This window comes from Bubalus bubalis, chromosome 6, assembly GCF_019923935.1.
Source record: "Bubalus bubalis isolate 160015118507 breed Murrah chromosome 6, NDDB_SH_1, whole genome shotgun sequence".
Classification (NCBI taxonomy): domain Eukaryota; kingdom Metazoa; phylum Chordata; class Mammalia; order Artiodactyla; family Bovidae; genus Bubalus; species Bubalus bubalis.
In genome coordinates, this window is record NC_059162.1 from 50,930,712 (window position 1) to 50,951,327 (window position 20,616).

The 20,616-nt window shown below is 36.8% G+C and overlaps 1 protein-coding gene across 13 annotated transcripts in view; it reads left to right on the forward strand.

Annotated features, from left to right (window-relative positions):
* EVI5 (ecotropic viral integration site 5) overlaps positions 1–20,616 on the forward strand; it is a 242,191-nt gene that overhangs the window by 142,668 nt on the left and 78,907 nt on the right. For 10 of the 13 annotated variants that reach the window (XM_044944678.1, XM_006061325.3, XM_025288255.2 and 7 more), the window contains 3 exons: positions 5,297–5,431; positions 10,856–10,996; positions 12,131–12,289. In XM_044944678.1, the coding sequence (XP_044800613.1) occupies positions 5,297–5,431; positions 10,856–10,996; positions 12,131–12,289 (435 nt within the window). The remainder of the gene's footprint in view (positions 1–5,296; positions 5,432–10,855; positions 10,997–12,130; positions 12,290–20,616) is intronic. The other 3 variants (XM_025288256.2, XM_025288260.2, XM_025288261.2) reach the window with 1 other exon arrangement.

The window sequence follows — 20,616 nt, forward strand, 5'->3', positions numbered from 1 at the left end:
TGCCCACAGTAGAACTTCTTTCCCAGTTGGGGTCAATACTCTCAAACCCTGCCAGTGCTTTATTAGGTAAGCATGTGTAATATTCTCAGTCCTTTGTTGTCATTTCAGTAATCCACATGCATTGTCACCAGAAGTAGATTCCATCTCAAGAAAGCATTTTCTTTGCTTATCCATGAAAAGGAACTCCTTGTGCAAGTTTTACCATGAGTTTGCAGCAAGTCAGTCACATCTTTAGGCTCCACTTGTAACTCTAGTTCTCTTGCTCTTTTTGTTACATCTGTACTTACTTCTTTCACTGGTCTTGAACACCTCCAAGTCATCCATGAAGGTTAGAATCAGCTTCTTCAGTTAATGTTGATATTTTGACTTTTCCCCATGAATCATGAATTTTCTTAATAGCACCTAGAATGGTTAATCTTTTCCAGAAGGTTTTCAGTTTACTTTTCACAGATCCATCTGAGGAATGGCTCTTTTTTGACAGCTATAGCCTTACAAAATGTATTTCTTAAATAATAAGACTTGAAAGTCAGGATTATTCCTTGATCCCTGGGCTGCAGAATGGATATTGTGTTAGGAGGCATGAAAACAACATTAATCTCATTTTACATTTCTTTTTGGGTGACCAGGTGCACTGTCAGTGAACAGTAATATTTTGAAAGGAATCTTTTTCTGAGCATTAAGTTTCAACAGTGGGGCTTACAATGGTAAGCCATGTCATAAGCAAATGTGCTATCATCAAGGCTATGTCATTGATTTTTAGAGAGTATAGACAGTAGATTTAGCTTAATTCTGAAGGGTCCTAAGATTTTCAGAATGGTAAATGAGCACTGGCTTTGACTTCAAGCCTCTAGTTACATTAGCCCCTAACAAGAAAATCAGCCTGTTCTTTGAAACTTTGAAGCCAAGCATTGACTTCTCTTCTAGCTATGAAAGCTTTAGGTGGCACCTTCTTCCGATAGGAGGCTGTTTCATCTACATAAAAAATCTATTGTTTAATGTCATCACCTTCATTAATGATCTTACCAAAATCTTCTGGATAAGTTGCTGCAGTTTCTACATTAGAACTTGCTGCTTCAGATTGCATATTTATTTTATGGAGATGGCTTCTTTCTTTAAATCTCATAAATCAGTCTCTTTTTAACTTCAAACTTTTATTCTGCAGCTTCTTCACCTCTTTCTGCCTTCATAGAATTGAAGAAAGTTAGGTCCTTGTTCTGGATAAGACTTTGGCTTCAAGGAGTGTTGTGGCTGGTTTGATCTTCTATCCAGGCCACTAAAACTATTTCCATTATCAGCAGTAAGGCTTTTGCACATTTTTACCATTTATGTGTTCAGTGGAGTAGCACTTTTAATTTCCTTCAAGAACTTTTTCTTTGCATTCACAACTTGGCTGTTTGGGACAAGACCCCTAGTTTTTGGCTTATCTTGGCTTTCAACATGCCTTCCTCACTAGGCTTGATCATTCCTAGCTTTCAGTTTAGAATGAGAGATATGCAGTACTTCCTTTCTCTTGAACATTTAGAGGCCATTGTGGGTTATCATATGGCCTGATTTCAACAGTGTTGTATCTCAGGGAATAAGGAGGTGCAAGGAAAAGGAGAGAAATGCGGGGAATGGCTGGCTGGTCAGTAGAGCTGTCAGAATATACACAACGTTTATCAGTTAAGTTTACCATCTTAAATGGGTGTGTGGTTCATGGCACCTGAAAACAACTGTGATAGAAACAGCAGAGCTCACTGATCACAAGCCAAAACTAATAATAATGAAAAAGTTTGAAATATTGTGAGAACTACCAAAATATGACACAGTGACTTGAAGTGAGCAAATGTTGTTGTAAAAAACAGCGCCATCAGGATGGGGAACACATGTATACCTGTGGCGGATTCATTTCAATATATGGCAAAACCAATACAATATTGTAAAGTTAAAAAATAAAATTAAATTAAAAAAAAAAAACAGCGCCAATAAACTTGGTTTGAAGTAGGGTTGCCACAGACCTTCAATTTGTTTTTAAAAAAACCAGTTTTCAAAGTGCAATAAAGTGAGGAGCAATAAAATGAGGTATGCCTATATTAAATAATACCCACTACGAACTGTAATTAATAGTTAGATGGTCATATATGTAAGACTATTGCAGTAGTTCAAAGAAAGATGAGAGCATAAATAAAAACAATGACTGTGAAGGTGGAAAGGAGCAGACAAATTCAAGAGGTAGCTGGAAGAAAAACTAAGATGTGGTGACTGATTTGGTATGGGTTGAGTTTAATAATAGGGGAAGTTTTTACTTGGATGGTTGTTAGATGATGGGATCCTTAGCATATAAGGAGGAAAAGATAAGGAGTCCAGTTTTGAAAGGTTGAATGTGAGGTGAGTGTGAGGCTAAACAAACGAAGAAAACCAGTAGGAAGTTGTTAATATGAATCTGTAGTTTATTAGAAAGATCAGGGTGAGAATACGGACTTGAGAGTCATCACTCTTTATATATCTGTATATCTGTTGATTTCTATCTATATTTATTGTCCTTCAGTTCTGTTCAGTCGCTCAGTCGTGTCCGACTTTTTGCGACCCCATGAATTGCAGCATGTCAGGCCTCCCTGTCCATCACCAACTCCCGGAGTTCACTCAGACTCATGTCCATCGAGTCGGTGATGCCATCCAGCCATCTCATCCTCTGTCGTCCCCTTCTCCTCTTGCCCCCAGTCCCTCCCAGCATCAGAGTCTTTTTCAATGAGTCAACTCTTTGCATGAGGTGGCCAAAGTACTGGAGTTTCAGCTTTAGCATCATTCCTTCCAAAGAATACCCAGGACTGATCTCCTTCAGAATGGACTGGTTGGATCTCCTTGCAGTCCAAGGGACTCGCAAGAGTCTTCTCCAACCCCACAGTTCAAAAGCATCAATTCTTTGGCGTTCAGCTTTCTTCACAGTCCAACTCTCACATCTATACATGACCACTGGAGTTCCATTATTGTATGTTCCTCTCCCTCTCTACCCCCGCCACCAGCTTTTTTTTTTTTTAACTATTTTGCAGGTCCTTCCTTGGTGATCTCATCCATTGTCTATATAGAATTAAATAGAGTAAAAATCTGATACACATTGTATCTGATAATGTCTTTGTATGGACTGTATTAGACAATGGATGAAATCACATAGGAGGAATCTACAAAATAAGAAAATTAACAGAAAGATTGAGAGAAAACACAGAATATAGAAACTCTGAGGCCTACTGATTGATACACACATATATATACACATAAGCACATAGACATATCTATAATGAAGTAGTAGAACTGACAGAGCAGACAGAGAAGATATGAGGTAAAACCATGAAAGAGTAACACTTTGGAATCTGGGGGAGGAGAAATTTTTAATGAGTGGTCAGTTGTTTTAAATTCCATAGACTATCTGGTGAAGCTAAGAGCTGAACAGAGGGGCTTTTCATTGAGTTTTTATGTTGTTATTGGATATTAATACTGTTAGTGATTAGAGTAGTTTCATCAAGGGATGAAGGCTAAAATTAGTTTGTAGTGGATTAAGGAACAACTGGAGAGAAGAGAAATAACATGTACACTGTAGAAAGAATCCCTTGAACAACAGAGGATGATTAGAAGTTTTGTAAATTTTATTGCTAAAAATTTGTTCCCAATATTACTAGTCTTTTTTTTTTTTTTTTTTTTTTTTTTTTTAACACTTGGTTGGATGGGTTGGTTTACACCAGATCAGTGGTTCCATTCTCATATTGGCCATTTGGGTTTGATGTGTTCCTTGGGCCCTCCTAATAAAGTCTTAACAAGTAAGCCTGGATTACTGTTGTCAGAGCTTTAGATTAAAGGCAAAAGATTCTATTATTACTCATAAAATAACTGTGATCTAATTAAACAAAAATCATGACACCTGCATTTTGGATGCAGCCATTCTAAAACTGTCATTTTTCTGTTTGGTAAGGTAAGTATTTGCTAAGGTGATATACCTATTGCAGATCTGTTTCTTATATTGAAATATTGTTTTAATAGTATCAGAAAGTTACTGGGAGAAATAAAACTTAGTTTAAAAGTTCTCATTTGACCAGTAGGTGAACTGTGCATTTTTAAAACTTAACTTTTTGAGTAATGGGCAAAGGAGTACTGTATATTTTAATTAAGTATTTAATAGTTTTTAAATAGTTTTAATTTGTTATTTGTTTTGTTCCTAATATATTAGAGTAAAAAGACCCATTCTTTACTTATGTTAGTTCAGTAGGAGATTATTCTCTGTGACCCTTATTTTGGAATTTTGAGTTGTCACTATTTTTTAAATCACGTAGTAATTACTACGTGAATTAAATGTGAAGCGATAGTTTATTTTAGGAAGTCTTTTAGAGTGGTAAATTAGATGTCTTTTTCCTTTTTAGAACATTTTTGTGTACAAACTAGTTTGAAAGGGGGTTTCTTAAATAGCTACATTGGTGTAAAGTAGGAAAGGAGATGGAAGAGTTCATCCTTTCATGGTTAATTTCTTTATGCAGCATCGTTGCTTCTAACAATCATTTTCATGAATATATTTAAAGAGATCAGTACATTTTTAACAGCAAATACATTTTTGTTCTTTTGGGATTTAGGATGGTTTACATTATTATAGATGTCTTATTTTTATTCCTATTAGGTTAAAATAGAATTTTCAGTAAATTTGAACTTCTGTAGTCTATATCAGTGCTGTCTAATATCAATATAATGTGAGCCACATATGCCTTTTAAAGTGCCATAATAAAAGGAATAACTAGCAATGAAATTAATAAATAATAATTTTTATTTGATTAAATCAGTATTTTAACTCAGTACATTTGAAATATTATTTCAACATACAATCAGTATTAAAATTAATGAGATATTTTGCCTTTTTATTTCACATTAAGCCTTCAAAATCCAGTTTGTATTTTATACTTACAACCTTTGTTAATTTGACTAGCCGCATTTCAAGTGCTCAGTAACCATATATGACTGGTGGTTACGGTGTTGTTCAGTTCAGGTCTATAGAGCTGGAACAGATTCTTAGCATCTGGATGAATGGACAGATAAAAGAAGATATTTATCTTCTATGAATTGGATTCAATTATAAACACCTGATAATGTGATCATCATTATAGATATCAAACCTGGAATTTTTTATTTTCTGGAAAGGAGATAAGCTGGAAATACTAGGTGGATGGAACTTTTACAATCTGGTTACCCTCAATAGCTGTATTGTGTGATTGCACTTATTTTTAATATATATACATGTTCAAACTTCTGAAAAATTTCAGTGTATGTCTATAACTTGTAGCATAAATGCAGTTCCAACTACAATGAAGATTTTGTGCTACAGCTGGAGAAGGAATTGGTCCAAGCCCGACTGAGTGAAGCTGAGTCTCAGTGTGCACTGAAGGAAATGCAGGATAAAGTTCTGGATATAGAAAAGGTAAGAACAACATGAAGGCTGTCATTCCCAAACTAGAGGGGACATATGATAGATAATTTAAGTGCTTATTGAGTGGTGAAATTTGGCATGGTTTTTTGCACATTAAAAATCTTACATGGTTATAAGAGAGGAAAGGAAAAACTACATGATGCCTATTTAATTTTTATTGTTACCATACTAGTCAAAGCCCCATATTTTGGGTAAAAATAGAGATTAAAGTCCTTTTAGAGGGAAACAACCGGGATAATTTTGATATGAATGATATTTAATTATTGGAGAAAAGAAACTTAAGGAATAGAGATTAACTGTTGTCAAGATAAGTAGTATTTAACAGCCTTTAGAGTCACCCAACTATAGCTGACACAGTATCTCTCAGACTGCTGCTGCTGCTGCTAAGTCGCTTCAGTCGTGTCCGACTCTGTGTGACCCCATAGATGGCAGCCTCCCAAGCTCCTCTGTCCACAGGATTCTCTAGGCAAGAATACTGGAGTGGGTTACCATTTCCTTAAAATCCTGGGGCAATTGGGATAATATGAACTATAAAAGTCTACAACGTAGTAATATTACATCTTGGCCATTGACCGAATACTAACCCTTTTTGTTTTTAGTATATAAAATATGCTGAAAACATTCCTCTTAAGCACATTTCAGTTAATGTAATTAAACAGAAGGCAGCAATTTCCTTCTAGAAGAATTAGATTTAGCTATGAAAAATTTGCCATATATTTGTTAAATTAATGTATGGAATACTTTTGGGTCAGTGTAGACCACATTCGTAGTTCTTTTAAAAATGAATATTACCATTTTTATCCCAACAGTATATAAATATATCACTTGCTTTTCTCCCAATTCAAGGTAAATTTAAAAAAATCCACTGTGAAATTTGCATCCTCAGCACAAAATACACAAATATTCTTTTTTTTTTTAAATTTTTATTTTAATTTTTAACTTTACAATATTGTATTGGTTTTGCCATATATCAAAATGAATCCGCCACAGGTATACATATGTTCCCCATCCTGAACCCTCCTCCCTCCTCCCTCCCCATACCATCCCTCTGGGTTGTCCCAGTGCACCAGCCCCAAGCATCTAGTATCGTGCATTGAACCTGGACTGGCAACTTGTTTCATATATGATATTATACATGTTTCAATGCCATTCTCCCAAATCTCCCCACCCTCTCCCTCTCCCACAGAGTCCAAAAGACTGTTCTATACATCAGTGTCTGTTTTGCTGTCTTGTATACAGGGTTATTGTTACCATCTTTCTAAATTCCATATATATGCGTTAGTATACTGTATTGGTGTTTTTCTTTCTGGCTTACTTCACTCTGTATAATAGGCTCCAGTTTCATCCACCTCATTAGAACTGATTCAAATGTATTCTTTTTAATGGCTGAGTAATACTCCATTGTGTATATGTACCACAGCTTTGTGTCTTGTTTTTCTTGTAAAAGTAAATTTGTTTAAAGAAAGAAATTAACCATTGTTTTCAAATATTATAATAGTTTTATCTGCAACAGTGTATAAATAGACTAGTTAAATAAATACGTAAGCATTTCAGGGAAATTTTCATCTGAGTATAACTGTTACAGCTTTCTAAGCTACAGAAAACCATCACAGTTTATATAGGAAGATTTTAGCTGGAGATGTACTTACAGAAGTTAACTTACCTCTTTTGAAGGTTATTAAAGTACAGATGAGTAGTGGAAATAAAAACACTTTTAGGTTTCTTATAACCTCAGACTTGAGAGTCTGTGTTCCAAATCACAAATTCTGAATCTCTGTTTTCTCATCTATAAAATCATAAATGATTTGGGTTCTGTGTTGCATTTGTTTCTTTTACCCTTAGGTAGTATCTAGCCATTGATTGAGAATCTCATAAACAATGGACATGGAAGAGCCTCAAATTCTTAACTGTTTCTTAATGAAATAGAACAGGGTATAACTACAGTTAATAGTTGAATAATTGTGCTAGAAATCTACCTGCTATTTTTATATTATCTTTGGAAAACTTTTTCTCCTATTTGTTGAGAAAAAAGCCAGAAAAAAATAAAAAATGCCTAATGGGGAGTATTCTGGGCTCCTTGATTTAGTTAAGAATCTGGATCTTTCTGTTTTGAATATTTGGAAGAAGGAAATGTTCTTGGGTCCAATTTAAAAATAGATTTTTAAAGTAGCTTTGTTGGTATTCATGCATCCTATGGTTAATCTGGGGAGGCCTTACAAATAGCTGTGAAAAGAAGAGAAGCGAAAAGCAAAGGAGAAAAGGAAAGATATAAACATCTGAATGCAGAGTTCCAAAGAATAGCAAGAAGAGATAAGAAAGCCTTCTTCAGCGATCAGTGCAAAGAAATAGAGGAAAACAACAGAATGGGAAAGACTAGGGATCTCTTCAAGAAAATCAGAGATACCAAAGGAACGTTTCATGCAAAGATGGGCTCGATAAAGGACAGAAATGGTATGGACCTAACAGAAGCAGAAGATATTAAGAAGAGATGGAAAGAATACACAGAACTGTACAAAAAAGATCTTCATGACCCAGATAATCACGATGGTGTGATCACTGACCTAGAGCCAGACATCCTGGAATGTGAAGTCAAGTGGGCCTTAGAAAGCATCACTACAAACAAAGCTAGTGGAGGTGATGGAATTCCAGTTGAGCTATTCCAAATCCTGAAAGATGATGCTGTGAAAGTGCTGCACTCAATATGCCAGCACATTTGGAAAACTCAGCAGTGGCCACAGGACTGGAAAAGGTCAGTTTTCATTCCAATTCCAAAGAAAGGCAATGCCAAAGAATGCTCAAACTACTGCACAATTGCACTCATCTCACATGCTGGTAAAGTAATGCTCAAAATTCTCCAAGCCAGGCTTCAGCAATACGTGAACCGTGAACTTCCTGATGTTCAAGCTGGTTTTAGAAAAGGCAGAGGAGCCAGAGATCAAATTGCCAACATCTGCTGGATCATGGAAAAAGCAAGAGAGTTCCAGAAAAACATCTATTTCTGCTTTATTGACTATGCCAAAGCCTTTGATTGTGTGGATCACAATAAACTGTGGAAAATTCTGAAAGAGATGGGAATACCAGACCACCTGATCTGCCTCTTGAGAAATCTGTATGCAGGTCAGGAAGCAACAGTTAGAACTAGGCATGGAACAACAGACTGGCTCCAAATAGGAAAAGGAGTTTGTCAAGGCTGTATATTGTCATTCTGTTTATTTAACTTCTCTGCAGAGTACATCATGAGAAACGCTGGCCTGGAAGAAACACAAGCTGGAATCAAGATTGCCGGGAGAAATATCAATAACCTCAGATATGCAGATGACACCACCCTTATGGCAGAAAGTGAAGAGGAACTCAAAAGCCTTTTGATGAAAGTGAAAGTGGAGAGTGAAAAAGTTGGCTTAAAGCTCAACATTCAGAAAATGAAGATCATGGCATCCGGTCCCATCACTTCATGGCAAATAGATGTGGAAACAGTGTCAGACTTTATTTTTGGGGGTTCCAAAATCACTACAGATGGTGACTACAGCCATGAAATTAAAAGATGCTTACTCCTTGGAAGGAAAGTTATGACCAACCTAGATAGCATATTCAAAAGTAGAGACATTACTTTGCCAACAAAGTTTCGTCTAGTCAAGGCTATGGTTTTTCCTGTGGTCATGTATGGATGTGAGAGTTGGACTGTGAAGAAGGCTGAGCACCGAAGAATTGATGCTTTTGAACTGTGGTGTTGGAGAAGACTCTTGAGAGTCCCTTGGACTGCAAGGAGATCCAACCAGTCCATTCTGAAGGAGATCAGCCCTGGGATTTGTTTGGAAGGAATGATGCTAAAGCTGAAACTCCAGTACTTTGGCCACCTCATGCGAAGAGTTGACTCATTGGAAAAGACTCTGATGCTGGGAGGGACTGGGGGCAAGAGGAGAAGGGGACAACAGAGGATGAGATGGCTGGATGGCATCACTGACTCAATGGACGTGAGTCTGAGTGAACTCCGGGAGTTGGTGATGGACAGGGAGGCCTGGCGTGCTGCGATTCATGGGTGGCAAGGAGTCAGACACGACTGAGCGACTGATCTGATCTCTGATGGTTAATTTCTTCATGCAATATAGTTATTCTTAAAATACATATACAGTAAATTTCTGGATTTCAGTTGAGAAAATATTTAAAATCCATCACAAAAAATGTGTAGTTGGCAAGAATAACTTTATTCAGCCACCTCTGTGGGCTAACATGTTAATGAAATATTTCAGAGATAGAAAATTTTGTAGACTTGGAACTTAGTTTACTCAAGGAACTTTTATTAGAGCCTAATTTAGAATTCTTTGGTCATTCCTGACAGCAGTTTAATATGGCAACCCTATATCCTAAGATGGGTCTTTCAGGACCCATCTTGTACCCTTAAAGGAAATACTTAGATTACTTTAGAACTAATTTCTTGAGTATTGATTAGTCACAGTAGTGACTAATGTACAAATATTTTACACTCCTTTTCCAAAGTGGTGTGTTGAAAAAATAAAACAAAATTTGAACTGCTCTCTTCCATAAATCCTTAAAATATAAATGATGTTCATGCTTTGTTTGAAGTCCTAATCAGAGGTTAGTATGTTTATTGCCATGTTGAAAAACATTTTTAATCTTGTTGCTCCATAATTCTGATTAGTATTTTATTAAAACAGAATTAGACTTTCAGTGTCCTTAAAATTAAAGACAGTTCCTTCCTGGTGGGAATGTAAAACATGCAGCTGCTTTTGAAAAGTTTGCCAGTTTCTTAAAAATTAAATGTAGAATTACCATCTGATCTAGCATTTCTGCTCTTTCACATATACTCAGGAGAGTTAAAAACATACATCTACACAAAAACTTTTACATAAATGCCCATAGCAGTGTTACTCATAGTAACCTCAAAGTGAAAACAACTTATATTTCCATCAACTGATGAATGTATAAATAAAATGTGGTATATCTGTACATTGAAGTTATTATTTGGCAATTTTAAAAAAATGAAATTTGAAAACATGCTGAGTGAAAGAAGCTAGTCATAAAAGGCCATAAATTGTATGATTGCATTTGTATGAAATATTCAAAATAGGCAAGATCATAGAGACATACATTAGTGATTGTCAGGGCCTGGGGGTGTAGAAAACATAGAGTAACTGCAAATGGGCATAGGGTTTCTTGGGGGTGATTAAAATGTACTGAAATTAGTTTGTGATGATGGTTGCATAACCCTGTGAATACTCTTAAAAACGGCTGACTAATAAGTTTCATAGTTTGTGGATTATATCTCAATAAGATTGTATCAAATTAAGCACAATTACATATGAGATAAAATAGCTCTTGTTATTTTGCTGTATTGTTGTATATGCTGTATTTTATTCTTTAAATTAAAAAAAAATCCCCAATTCTCTATTGCTTTAGAGAAACAACTCCTTTCCTGATGAGAATAACATTGCAAGACTTCAGGAAGAACTCATTGCTGTGAAACTGAGAGAAGCAGAAGCTATTATGGGTTTGAAAGAGCTTAGACAACAAGTCAAGGATTTGGAGGAACACTGGCAGGTATATGAGTATATTTTGTGTGCTTTTTTTTAAAAAAATGTAAAACCTGAATATCCATTTTGTGTAAATTTGAAGTAGTTAATGACCAACACTAGGGTTTGAGTTTAAAGTGAGAAAGACTCTGTTAGGTACAAAACTGAGAGCATTTAGAAATTGAAAGTACTTTTAAGCTTTTTTTCTCTTTGATTTTTAGAATTAAGCAAAATGTAAAATAGAGACCAAGTCATATTTTTGTTGTCTTATTATACCATTGTGATTTAAGTTAACTTTTTCTAAAGAACTAAGAGAAAATTTTTTTATATTATACTTATTTCTTCTGTTGTTAAATTCATTGGTCATTATGAAGCATCAGAATGGTGTGTGGCATCAACATAAATTTATGAATTTGTAACTTCTTTTGAAAATGGTTTTATCACAAAATAAAATAGACATTTAGTTGGTTATATGCCACAAATTTATTCCCATATGAGGGAAACTACTGATAAGTAGCAAAAAAAAAGAAAAATAGAATCCATAAGACAGAAGGGAAAACAGAAAGGAAAAAAACTACATATTATTTCAGAAAGTGATCTTGGTATGAATTGGGGTGGGGAATATATCTAGCAAAGTTCTTTACATTGCCATGGCTTTTTTTTTTTTTTTTAAGAAATATCAGACAGCAATAAACTGGAAATTAATTAAAAACAAATGAAAGAATTTTTTGAGAACACTGTTCTTAATTTCTGCTATTGTTTCCCTAATTCATGAATGGTTCCGTTTCCCCCTTTTCCTGGGATTTCATTAAAAAATAATGTAAAAATCTCTCAGGGAAAAATGAGGATTAAAATTATATTTTTTACAATAATTAATCTACAGAATAAAAACATATTTGAACTGTATCTGAGTTTATATCCCAAATCTGCCACTTACTGGCTGTGGGACCTTTCTGGAGTTACTTAATCACAATTTCCATTTTCTTTTCTGTACAGTGAAAATAATAGCGTTTAACTTTTAAGATTTTCTGGAAATTAAATAAAATGACACATATAAAGTAGGTTATACAGTACTGGGCCTGAAATAAGTGCTCAGTTAATTTGGCTTTTATTTTAGTACTGGGAATATTTGTTGCAATATAATTTTTTTTTTAAATTTTAGCGCCACTTAGCTCGTACTACTGGGAGATGGAAAGACCCACATAAGAAAAATGCCATGATTGAGTTACAAGATGAACTGATGACCATCCGACTTAGAGAAGCTGAAACACAAGCAGAAATAAAAGAAATAAAACAGAGGATGATGGAAATGGAAACACAGGTAGGCTAATAACTTTAAAAACTATTGTTAACCCATCAAAAGTTTATGTACAAATTGTATCATTCTTAGAGTAGAGCTAAAAGGTGGACATACGAAACTGCCTCATCTACAATTTTCTATCCCAAATGAAAAGGACTAAAACGTAATACTATATATATATATATATATTTTTGGCCATGCTATGTGGATGCAGGATCTTAGTTTCCCAACCAGGGTTTGAACCTGTGCCCCCTGCACTGAAAGTGCAGGGGCAGTTTTGACCACTGAACCACTAGGAAAGTCCCAAAACCCATATTCCTTGATGGCAGAGATTTAGTGTCTTCTTTCACTCTTTCAGCAAAGTTGAAGCAAGTCATAAAACTCTATTTGACTTTGTTTCCTTATTGCACAACCTGAAAGGGAATATTCAGGTCGAGCAAAATTTCTTAACACAACTTAACATTTGGGGCCAGATAATTTTTTATTGTGAGACTGGCCTATGCATTGTAGCACGTTTAGCAGCATCTCTGGCCTCTAACTACTACCACATCCCTCTACTCTCTATTCAGAAGCACCACACCCCCACCTCCCTATGATGGCTGAAAACATCTCCACACAGATGTCAAATGTCCCCAGGGAGGCCAAATTGCCCCTGCTTGACAACCACTGATACAGAATGTAATGTGAAGGATGCTTCCTAAAATTGTGTAATGTGGTGACTCTGAGCAGTCAGTTCCAAAGTTATACTTCTCATGTCCCCTGTTTCTCTAATAAATACTATCTCAAATATTCTTGACTTAAAACCTACAAAGTCCTTTTTATGACACCCATTTGCATTATAAAAGTACATTTGGGATATTTGGTTTTTATGTGGTACATCTATTCTCTGTAATGTTATTTGGTTTTCAGAATACTTTTTCAGTCAGTAGGGGGCATAGTTAACTCATGTATCATTCTATACACTTAAATGTAAAATCATCATCCCAACTTGAATGTGATAACCCAGATATGTAAATCCTTTAGAAGAAATATATCTTATTTTACATTGTTCACAGAGTTATTTCATGTGTTTTTCATTGTAGTTAAAAATAACAGTAAGATTATAAAAAGTAGAAATCTGGCTTTATGATGGGCAGTTTTATTCTTATGATCAGATTTTATCTCAATATAAATACTAAATATGCAACCACAACTTTTTAGCCAGTGTTCAGGATTTATTTCAGAGTGACTATAGGTAAATGAGTCAAACTCAACAAATGTAGTTTTGTGAACTTATAAATACAAAGCAGTGTGTATCCATCAAAGATCTTATACTTGAGAAATCAGTCATGTACAAACTGTATTTAAATTCGCTACATAAGATGAATGTTAACTAAATTTACTGTGGTAATCATTTCACAATATATGTAAATCAAGTTATGCTGTACACCTTAGACTTATACAATGCTGTATGTTCACTTCAGTTGCTCAGTCATGTCTGACTCTTTGCGACCCTATGAATCGCAGCGCGTCAGGCCTCCCGTTCCATCACCAACTGCCAGAGTCCACCCAGACCCATGTCCATTGAGTTGGTGATGCCATCCAACCTTCTCATCCTCTGTCGTCGCCTTCTCCTCCTGCCTTCAATCTTTCCCAGCATCAGGGTCTTTTCAAATGAGTCAGCTCTTTGCATCAGGTGACCAAAGTATTGGACTTTCAGCTTCAACATCAATCCTTCCAATGAACACCCAGGACTGATCTCCTTCAGAATGGACTGATTGGATCTCCTTGTAGTCCAAGGGACTCTCAAGAGTCTTCTCCAACACCACAGTTCAGAAGCATCAATTCTTCGGTGCTCAGCTTTCTTCATAGTCCAACTTTCACATCTATACATGACCATGGGAAAAACCATAGCCTTGACTAGATGGACCTCTGTTGACAAAGTAATGTCTCTGCTTTTTAATATGCTATCTAGGTTGGCCATAACTTTCCTTCTAAGGAGTAAGTGTCTTTTAATTTCATGGCTGCAGTCACCATCTGCAGTGATTTTGGAGCCCAAAAAAATAAAGTCAGCCACTGTTTCCACTTTTCCCCATCTATCTGCCATGAAGTGATGGGATTGGATGCCATGATCTTCATTTTCTGAATGTTGAGCTTTAAGCCAACTTTTTCACTCTCCTCTTTCACTTTCATCAAGAGGCTCTTTAGTTCTTCGCTTTCTGCCATAAGGGTGGTGTCATCTGCATATCTGAGGTTATTGATATTTCTCCCGGCAATCTTGATTCCAGCTTGTGCTTCCTCCAGCCCAGCATTTCTCATGATGTACTCTGCATAGAAGTTAAATAAGCAGGGTGACAATATACAGCCTTGATGTACTCCTTTTCCTATTTGGAACCAGTCTGTTGTTCCATGTCCAGTTCTAACTGTTACTTCCTGACCTGCATACAGGTTTCTCAAGAGGCAGATCAGGTGGTTTGGTGTTCCCATCTCTTTCAGAATTTTCCACAGTTTATTGTGATCCACACAGTCAAAGGCTTTGGCATAGTCAGTAAAGCAGAAATAGATGTTTTTCTGGAACTCTCTTGCTTTTTCGATGATCCACTGGATGTTGGCAGTTTGATCTCTGGTTCCTCTGCTTTTCAGCCAGCTTGAACATCTGGAAGTTCACGGTTCACGTATTGCTGAAGCCTGGCTTGCAGAATTTTGAGCATTACTTTACTAACGTGTGAGATGAGTGCAACTGTGTGGTAGTTTGAACATTCTTTGGCATTGCCTTTCTTTGGAATTGGAATGAAAACTGACCTTTTCCAGTCCTCTGGCCACTGCTGAGTTTTCCAAATGTGCTGGCATATTGAGTGCAGCACTTTCACAGTATCATTTTTCAGGATTTGAAATAGCTCAACTGGAATTCCATCACCTCCACTAGCTTTGTTTGTAGTGATGCTTTCTAAGGCCCACTTGAGTTCACATTCCAGGATGTCTGGCTCTAGGTGAGTGTGAGTGATCACACCATCATGATTATCTGGGTCGTGAAGATCTTTTTTGTACAGTTCTTCCGTGTATTCTTGCCACCTCTTCTTAATATCTTCTTAATATATTAATATCTTTGAAATATCTTCTGTTAGGTCCATACCATTTCTGTCCTTTATTGAGCTCATCTTTGCATGAAATGTTCCCTTGGTATCTCTAATTTATCAATAAAACTGGAAGCACTATATAATTCAGAAATTTGTAATTAGGGAATTAAATACAAATTGCTATGGAGAATAGGACAGGACAATTAATTCCAACTAGGTGGTTTGGAAAACCTAGAAGAAATTTGGAAAGGAGAAAACCTTCCTAAGGAATTTGTATTTTGCACTATTCCTGACTAATGTATTTGGTTCCTAAACGTCAGGGCATGTACTGGTGATGATCCATGATGCTTTCTCATTGCAAAGTGAGAAAAATAAATAAAAATAGTGTGGTGTGTTGGTTATCTAAAGAATATTGCATTAAACACCCATGTATCCAGCATCCAGATTAAGAAATAGGTCCTTGCTGATACATGTAGCTCCAGTTCCTTCATTTTAATGACTCTTAGAAAAGTGCGCCTGGTAAGTATACCTTAGTTTATGGAGCCACTTTCCTCCTTGTACTGACATTTGCTATTACAGACATTGCTGCCCTGAACATTCTTGCATGTTTCCTTGTGTATATCTCCAGTAGGAGTTTCTTTAGTACAGGGGTTCTTATCTGTTTTGTGTGCCATGCACCCCTTTGGGAGCCTGAAACTTATGAACCTCTTTTCAAAATAATATTTTTTAATGCATAAAATAAAATATATAGGGTCGTGAAGAAAACCAGTTATATTGAGATACAGTTATCAAAATACAAGTTTGTGATATAGAGGGCAGACACAGAAACATACACAACATATTCCCATTGCAGGAATCAGGTTTTTCATAATTTAGATTTTTTTGTACCTGAATTAGATTGTACTATAATTTTCTTTTGTGGGGAGACTTTTATCTGGTTTTGGCACCAAGGTTATAGTAAGCTTGATAAATGAATTGGGTTGTATTTAACTTTTTCTATTCTCAGAAGTTTTTTGTAAGATTGAAATTACCTGTTACTTAAATATTTGCTGGAATTCATTCCTTTTCTTTTAACTCTTTTTTTTTTTTTTTGGTCATGGGGCAGTTGGGATCTTAGTTCCCCTACCAGGGAATGGAACCCCTGCCCCCTGCAGTGGAAGCAAAGACCACTGAACCACCAGGGAAGTCCCTGGAATTCATTCCTTTAAACAGTCTTGTCTTTTTGTTTTGTGGGCATGTTTAAGCGATACATTTGAAATTCGAATCTTTAGATGAAGTGGACAATTTCCTAGAGAAATACAATTTGACTTGATGTGACTTTTGCTTGTTTTTTCCTTGAGTTTCTGGGACCTGTGAATTTGTGACTGCCATGAAATTTGGAAATTTCTTAGTCATCATTTCATCACATACTTATCCCACACTCTCTTCTTCAGGAATTCCAGTCATACTTACATTAAATTGTTGATGTTGTCCAGCAATTCTTGGTTATTCTTTGCCTTCCCATTATTTTTCCTCATTGTATTTCAGTTTCTGTTGACTGACCTATTTCTCTTGATTTATCACTAAGTTCATTGATTCTTTCCTCCACTTTGTGAGTTGTCTGATGAGCCATTGAAGGCATTCTTTACGTCTGTTACTATGCTTTTTACTTCTAGTATTTCCTTTTAATTCTTACAGTTTTCATTTCTTTGCTGGTATTACCTATCTGATGTTGCATATCTTTCTCCTTTCCCATAGAGCCCTTAATTTAAATTCCTTGTCAGAAAACTTCAATATCTGTGTCATATATGAGGCTGGTTCTGTTGATTGCTTTATCTCTTGGAAGTGTTTGGTTTTTTACCTTTTCCTATGCTTTGTAATCTTTTTTTTTTAAACTAGATGTGCGTCTTGTGTAGGAGAGTAGACTAAAGTAAATGGTTTGTATGCCTGGAAATGGGTACATCTTTCCTTCTACTGGGCCTTTAATGTGGGGGGTTTGAGTTAATACAGTCAGGAGTTGGGCAGGTTTGAGGTTTGTTGTTTCTGTGGTTACCCTCATTGCACCACAGGCTTCAAATTCCTCTAGCAATGTCTTATTTTTAGGTTAGGGGCTGGTTTGCCAGAGGGTTTTCTCACTATCTTTAGGTCTTCCCTTTGCACAGCACTTGAGGAGTTGTCAGTCCCCAGCAGTGTCCCACTGTTACTTTTGTTCCACAAGAAACTGGAAGAGCAGGGAAAACGCCTGCCCTGTTGTTCTGAGAAAGCCACAGTCTTTCGCTGCGTTAGTGTGTTCCTGTATCTGGGGCATCTGGCCTCAGTGCTCGAGTCCTTTGTGTGTTAGTCGCTCAGTCGTGTCTGACTCTTTGCAACCCCGTGAACTGTAGCCTACCAGGCTCCTCTGTCCATGAAATTCTTTAGGCAAGAATACTGGAGTGGGTTGTTATGCCCTTCTCCAGGGGATTGTCCCAACCCAGGGATCAAACCCAGGTCTCCTACATTGCAGGCAGATTCTTTACCATCTGAACCATCAGGAACCCTATTCCCAAGCTATAGTCCAGCCCCTTCCCCAGATGCACTTGTTTTCCCAGTGCCCAAGGGACAGCAGTGTTTGTTGTCCTGCTCCAAGCAAATTAACCTTTGGTTCCCTAGAGGAGATAAGCAAGGATTAGTGCCCTTTCCCCCTCCCTGAGGCCTGTACTGTGGAGATCTCTTTCTCAAGACTCTCATCCGTCTTTTCTGTCTGTTCTGTTGAAGGAAAATGTACAAGAGTTTGTGAACTGTTTTGTCCCCACAGGCTCCACGCTTTCTAACCAGCCCATACTTATGCTCCACCAGTTTGATATTTATTCTAGCTGAATTATTCTTAATGGCTTCTAGCAGCATCTGCCATGTGCCTTCTTAGATTTGGGACTGGTTAGTTGTCCTGTGACCTCTCAGTGTGTTCAACAGTAGTCATGAACTTAGAGTTTGGCTGCCCTTATTTTTTTTAATTGAAAACCAGTGTTCTTTCTGACTCTCTACATCCTCAATCAGAAATCAAAAGTCTTTATTATGATGTATTTGAAATTATTTTATTTTATACTCTCTCTCTTCTTTTTTTCTGTTTTTTCCTCCTTTCTCACTTTTTATTGGATTTGTTTTTCTTTTTCTTTTTATTCAGCTCAGTCGCTCAGTCATGTCCAACTCTTTGCAGCCCTATAGACTGCAGCATGCCCAGGCTTCCCTGTCCATCACCAACTCCTAAAGCTTGCTCAAACTCATGTCCATCAAATTGATGATGCAGTCCAACCACCTCATCCTCTGTTGTCCCCTTCTCCTCCAGCCTTCAATCTTTCCCAGCATCAGGGTCTTTTCCAGTGAGACAGTTCTTTGCATCAAGTGGCCAAAGTATTGGAGTTTCAGCTTTAGCATCAGTCCTTCCAATGAATATTCAGGACTGATTTCCTTTGAGATTGACTGGTTGGATCTCCTTGCAGTCCAAGGGACTCTCAAGAGTCTTCTCCAACACCACAGTTCAAAAGCATCAGTTCTTCAGCACTAAGCTTTCTTTTCTTAATGGTTCCAACTCTAACATCCATACATGACTACTGGAAAAACCATAGATGGACCTTTGTTAGCAAAGTGTCTCTGCTTTTTAATACGCTGTCTAGGTGTGTCATAGCTTTTCTTCCAAGGAGCAAGCGTCTTTTAATTTTATGGCTGCAGTCACCATCTGCAGTTATTTTGGAGTCCAAAAAAATGAAGTCTCTTAACTGTTTCCATTGTTTCCCTATCTATTTGCCATGAGTGATGGAACTGTATCCTATGATCTTCATTTTCTGAATGTTGAGTTTTAAGCCAGCTTTTTCACTTTCCTCTCTCACTTTCATAAAGAGGCTCTTGAGTTCCTCTTTGCTTTCTGCTATAAGGGTGGTGTTATCTGCATATCTGAGGTTATTGATATTTCTCCCAGCAATCTTGATTCTAGCTTGTGCTTCATTCAGCCCAGCATTTTACATGAGATACTCTGCATATAAGTTAAATAAGCAGGGTGACAATATGCAGCCTTGATTCGCTCCTTTCCCAATTTGGAACCAGTCTGTTGTTCAATGTCCAGTTCTAACTGTTGCTTCCTGACCTGCATACAGATTTCTCAGGAGGCAGGTAAGGTGGTCTGGTATTCCCATATTAATCTGACTTTTATAACTCCTTTTCTTTTCTACTAGTGTTTGTTACCTGGGGAAAAAATGCTTCCCTGATGGAACAAAGTCTAAAGTTACTAATTATCTCTGTTTTTTTCCAAACTGTATTAGGTCCTTAGAAGAACTCCCATGTGCTCTTGCATCTTCTAGCCTTATATCTTACTATTATTGTACCTCCAAATTCCTATTATTTTTTTACCTCCAAATTTCTAGACATTATTGTCTTATGGAGTCAATATTCCTGTGGTTTTGTCTGAAAAGTGAAAATGAAAGTCGCTTACTCAGCTCTTTGTGACCCCATGGACTGTATAGTCCATGGAGTCTCCATGCCAGAATACTGGAGTGGGTAGCCTTTGCCTTCTCCAGGGGATCTTCCCAACCCGGGGATCGAACCCAGGTCTCCTGCATTGCAGGCAGATTCTTTACCAGCTGAGCCACACGGGAAGCCTGTGGTTTTGTCTACCTGCATGCTATTTTTTTGCTCTTTATTCTTACTTTTATCTAACAGTTTCCTCCCAGTTTCAATCATGAGTTGTAAACTTTCTCACTTTCTTAAAATAAATGTACTTTTCTCTCCTCTGTGATAGTTAGCTGAGTATACTTTTATAGGATGAAATTTTTTTTTTTTTAACACTACCAATTTTTCCTGTTGAGATGTCTGCTGGATATTTCACTTTCCACCTTCACAGATACTGTTTTTCCCTTGATTTGCCTCTGCTTTACTTTAGCATTCTATAAGTTTTGATATAATGTATTTTGATAAGGATTTATTTATATTTATCCCAAATAGTATTTGGGACTAATTGTGCTTCCTAGGATATAGATGCATATGTGATTTTTGTTGTAAAAATTCTCAATTATTATCATCTTCTTAAGCCATCACAGCTCACTTTTTTGGGGGGAGGGCAACACCTGTAAAGTATATTTTATACCCCTTTATTCTCTTTTCTATCTCTTGACATCTTCTGGGACACTAATTTTTTCTTCATTGTGTCTAGTTCTTAGTTGCTTAGTTTTATCTGACTTTTTCCGACCCCATGGACTGTAGCCTGCCAGGGTCCTCTGCTCATGGGAATTCTCCAGGCAAGAATACTGGAGAATGTTGCCATACCCTCCTCCAGGGGATCTTCCC